At 30.9% G+C, this 3,164-nt stretch overlaps 1 protein-coding gene across 1 annotated transcript; it reads right to left on the minus strand.

Annotated features, from left to right (window-relative positions):
• Nucleotides 1-1,714: 1,714 nt before the first annotated feature.
• Nucleotides 1,715-2,293, minus strand: VNE69_04154 (DDE-TNP-IS1595 domain-containing protein; the record flags this gene model as incomplete). The annotated part of the gene is made up of 2 exons (XM_065473402.1): nt 1,715-2,013; nt 2,143-2,293. 2 exons carry the CDS (start codon nt 2,291-2,293, stop codon nt 1,715-1,717), a joined length of 450 nt encoding a protein of 149 aa, XP_065329474.1.
• Between the last annotated feature and the right edge of the window lie 871 nt (nt 2,294-3,164).

Consider the following 3,164-nt stretch of genomic DNA (forward strand, 5'->3'; position numbering starts at 1 on the left):
TCAAATAAAAATTCAAGTGCATACTCATGCTTCCCTTCCTCAGTCATCACTCTTCCTACAATGTAAAGTATATATGGATCATAGACTTCGCTTTAAAGATCTTAATTACAATACTCTAATTCCTTCAAAATGCTCTTTAAGGAGAGTTTGATGACAACTGTCTCGTTATGACATTTGTAAATATTTTTTATTGCGTCATTATTTTTTTCAAAAAATTGAGCCAGTTGTAAGATCTAGCAGCGAGAAGATTCTGCTTGCTGGGAACCATAAATTAATTTGTGATCTTTGAACACTATTCTGTGTTCTCGGCGATCTCTTAGATATGCGCCATCTGGAGGTTGACATCGTCGTTTAATCAATCAAACTTTACGAATGATTCTAAAAATTTGAAAACTCCAAGCGCATCTATAAATTTTCTCTCCTTTTTGTAACAGATCCCTATTCTGTACATAATTTCAAAACTTTCTGGAGTCTCACAACGGCAGATAGAATTAGGATAAACCACACCGGGACAAAACAAAGTTTTTTTAAAGATCGTAAATTAATCCTAGACCGTAGAAGAGGAATACATCATATGACGATGTATTTAAATACGATAAAAAATTATCGTAGGCTTCTACGTCCTGACCCGTCTTTAACAAAATATGCCCTTCTAAAATAGTGGCACATATTTGTTTCGGGTCCACGGATCTAATTTTATCTACTATCTCTTTTGGTTAATTCTAAATTGTCCTGTTGCAAGAAGCATTTCCCAAAAACGTAGAGAGGATTTATGTTCTTGGGATTGACCAATAATGCTTCATTACAACATTTAGTGGACTCCCGTATATTAAGATATATCTTGTTTTTTTTTGGATTTGAACCTTCTTACTTTTTTCAAGGTTTTCGAATGCCATTCCCATTTGTAAGTAATTGGCTTCCATCATATAGAAGGCGATCCCCTAGGAGTCTTTATGAACATTTGGTATTTATTAACCAGTACTATGGTGAATAGTCGTCGTTTGTAAAATTTATAGCAATTATTTGATTTTGTCCTTTTCCAATCGAAAAGCAGGGGTTAAAAAAAAATTATTTTTTAGAAAGTTCATTGATGTGTTTGACAGATAAATAATATTACTCTTTAGTCAAAAAATCGTTTAGAGATGTCGATTAAATGATCTAAATAGAAACAATGCGCGATTCTACGCATTTTAATTATGATTTAACTAGACTACAATTTATCTAATTGAAAGATGCGTGAGAAAAACTAATTGATTTTGGAAACATTCATCTGATAAAAAAACCAAGTATGTTAAGATCAACTTAAAATTGTTTAACACATATTTTTTGAAATTTATTAAAGGCTAAAGTTCACTTAGACACGTAAAAATCGATATAGGCTTTTTTTGTTTTTTTTGCCCCTTTTTTTCAATAATGGAGGAGAGAAAATGTTAAGGAAGGAACAAAAAAAAAACAAGTAGAATAAAAATTTTAATAATTCATCAAAGACGGAACCCGAGGAATTTCTAAGGAGCATATACCTAAACAAATAAATTTTAGCGCTATTTGCTAACCTATTTCTATTGGGTATGGAATTTTTGAGGGAACGCCAATTACCTTCTATAGTATTGGTATGAACTCCCGTATTTGGATCCCTGAAATGCAATGAGTGATTAACCATGTGGTGTTCATTGAATATTGTATTCAAAGAATGGTAAGCCCTCCACATATCGCTTTATATAGTACTTTTCGTACTTACATATTTCACTAAAAGATTAGTAAGCGTTTCTTTATTTCGTTTTTTAATATATAGTATTATGATTTTTCGTTCGATGGTACGTTCGACCATGCCAAAACACCAGAAGCCCTTCACTAATTTAACTCTATGGTTTTTATTCTTTCCAACTTTTGTCTCATCAATTTCAACTATTATACCTTCTCCGCCCATAATACTTAGAGAAGATAAATACTTGTCGTAAATATTCATTTCTTTTAATTTTTTTAATAATAATGTTATGTGTTTTTTTGAACAATCTAAAATTTGAGAGATATGCTTTCGAGAATAACCAAGAACCCACATATTAAGTATCTGCATACATTATATATGGTTGAGTTTACAATTATCGAAGAACGTATCATGCCAGATGGAAATCGATTTTTTACAACCTTTCCAAGTACATTTTAAGTTATAACTGCCTTTTCTTTCTTTCCTCATTCTATTAGAACATATATCACAAGATTGATCTTGTAATTTGATTATTAAATTATTACATTTGATTTCAATTTCTTCTCTTGTATGAATTCTCTCCTCCATTTTTGAAAAAAAGGGGCAAAAAAAAAACCGAAACCCTATACCGATTTTTGCGTGTCTAAGTGAACTTTAGCCTTATTTAAAACTCATCCCTAAAAACGTCTATTTATATGGTATTTTCTTTTTGTAAAAATCACACGTTCATATTTAAAACATTTCCTGTCAGAGTACAGTTTTTTAAAACATTTGAACAAATAAATACAATCTCATTTTCCTAACATAAATTTTTGGCAAATTTAAAATAAAAGTCTTTTATCATCAAAGGGTTAAATAATCGACTGGGGATGTTTAAGGAGAATAGTAAACTAATGAATATGTTGAAGTTTATACAAATTTAATTTTTTTTGTCATCAAATATTCAGAGTCACAAATATAATTACGAACAGATGTTCCTTTTTAATGAACCAATGCTTCAAACACGTTGTATTTTTATACAAATAAGTAAATACTCAAAACGGTTTAGATGGTAGACTTGTTATTTGATCTTTGTTCGTAAAAATATTTGTTAATTTTTATTTCTTTGCAAGTAAGGCTTAGGGATCATTGGTATTCGGACGTGGTCCACATCGAACTGATTCAGTTAGAGTCTTACTTACTATAATATAGCATAAAAGGCACAAGTGTAGGATGTTACGCCGTATTCATGGACTACGGAACAAGAGAATATTTTAAAATATACCTTAAATAACGTCGAAAGTGATTTCACAGCGGATATACTTAACGGCCATGAGTTTATTAACCCGAGAAAAGACATCATTTTACTAAATCAAAGGTCTTTTCAATAATCCGAATCACACTTGCGACTCCTTACACCATCACATCACTAGCTCGACATTAAAATTGTGCTGCTTTGATCCAAAACGTACACTAGATA

Source organism: Vairimorpha necatrix, chromosome 4, assembly GCF_036630325.1.
Source record: "Vairimorpha necatrix chromosome 4, complete sequence".
NCBI lineage: Eukaryota > Fungi > Microsporidia > Nosematidae > Vairimorpha > Vairimorpha necatrix.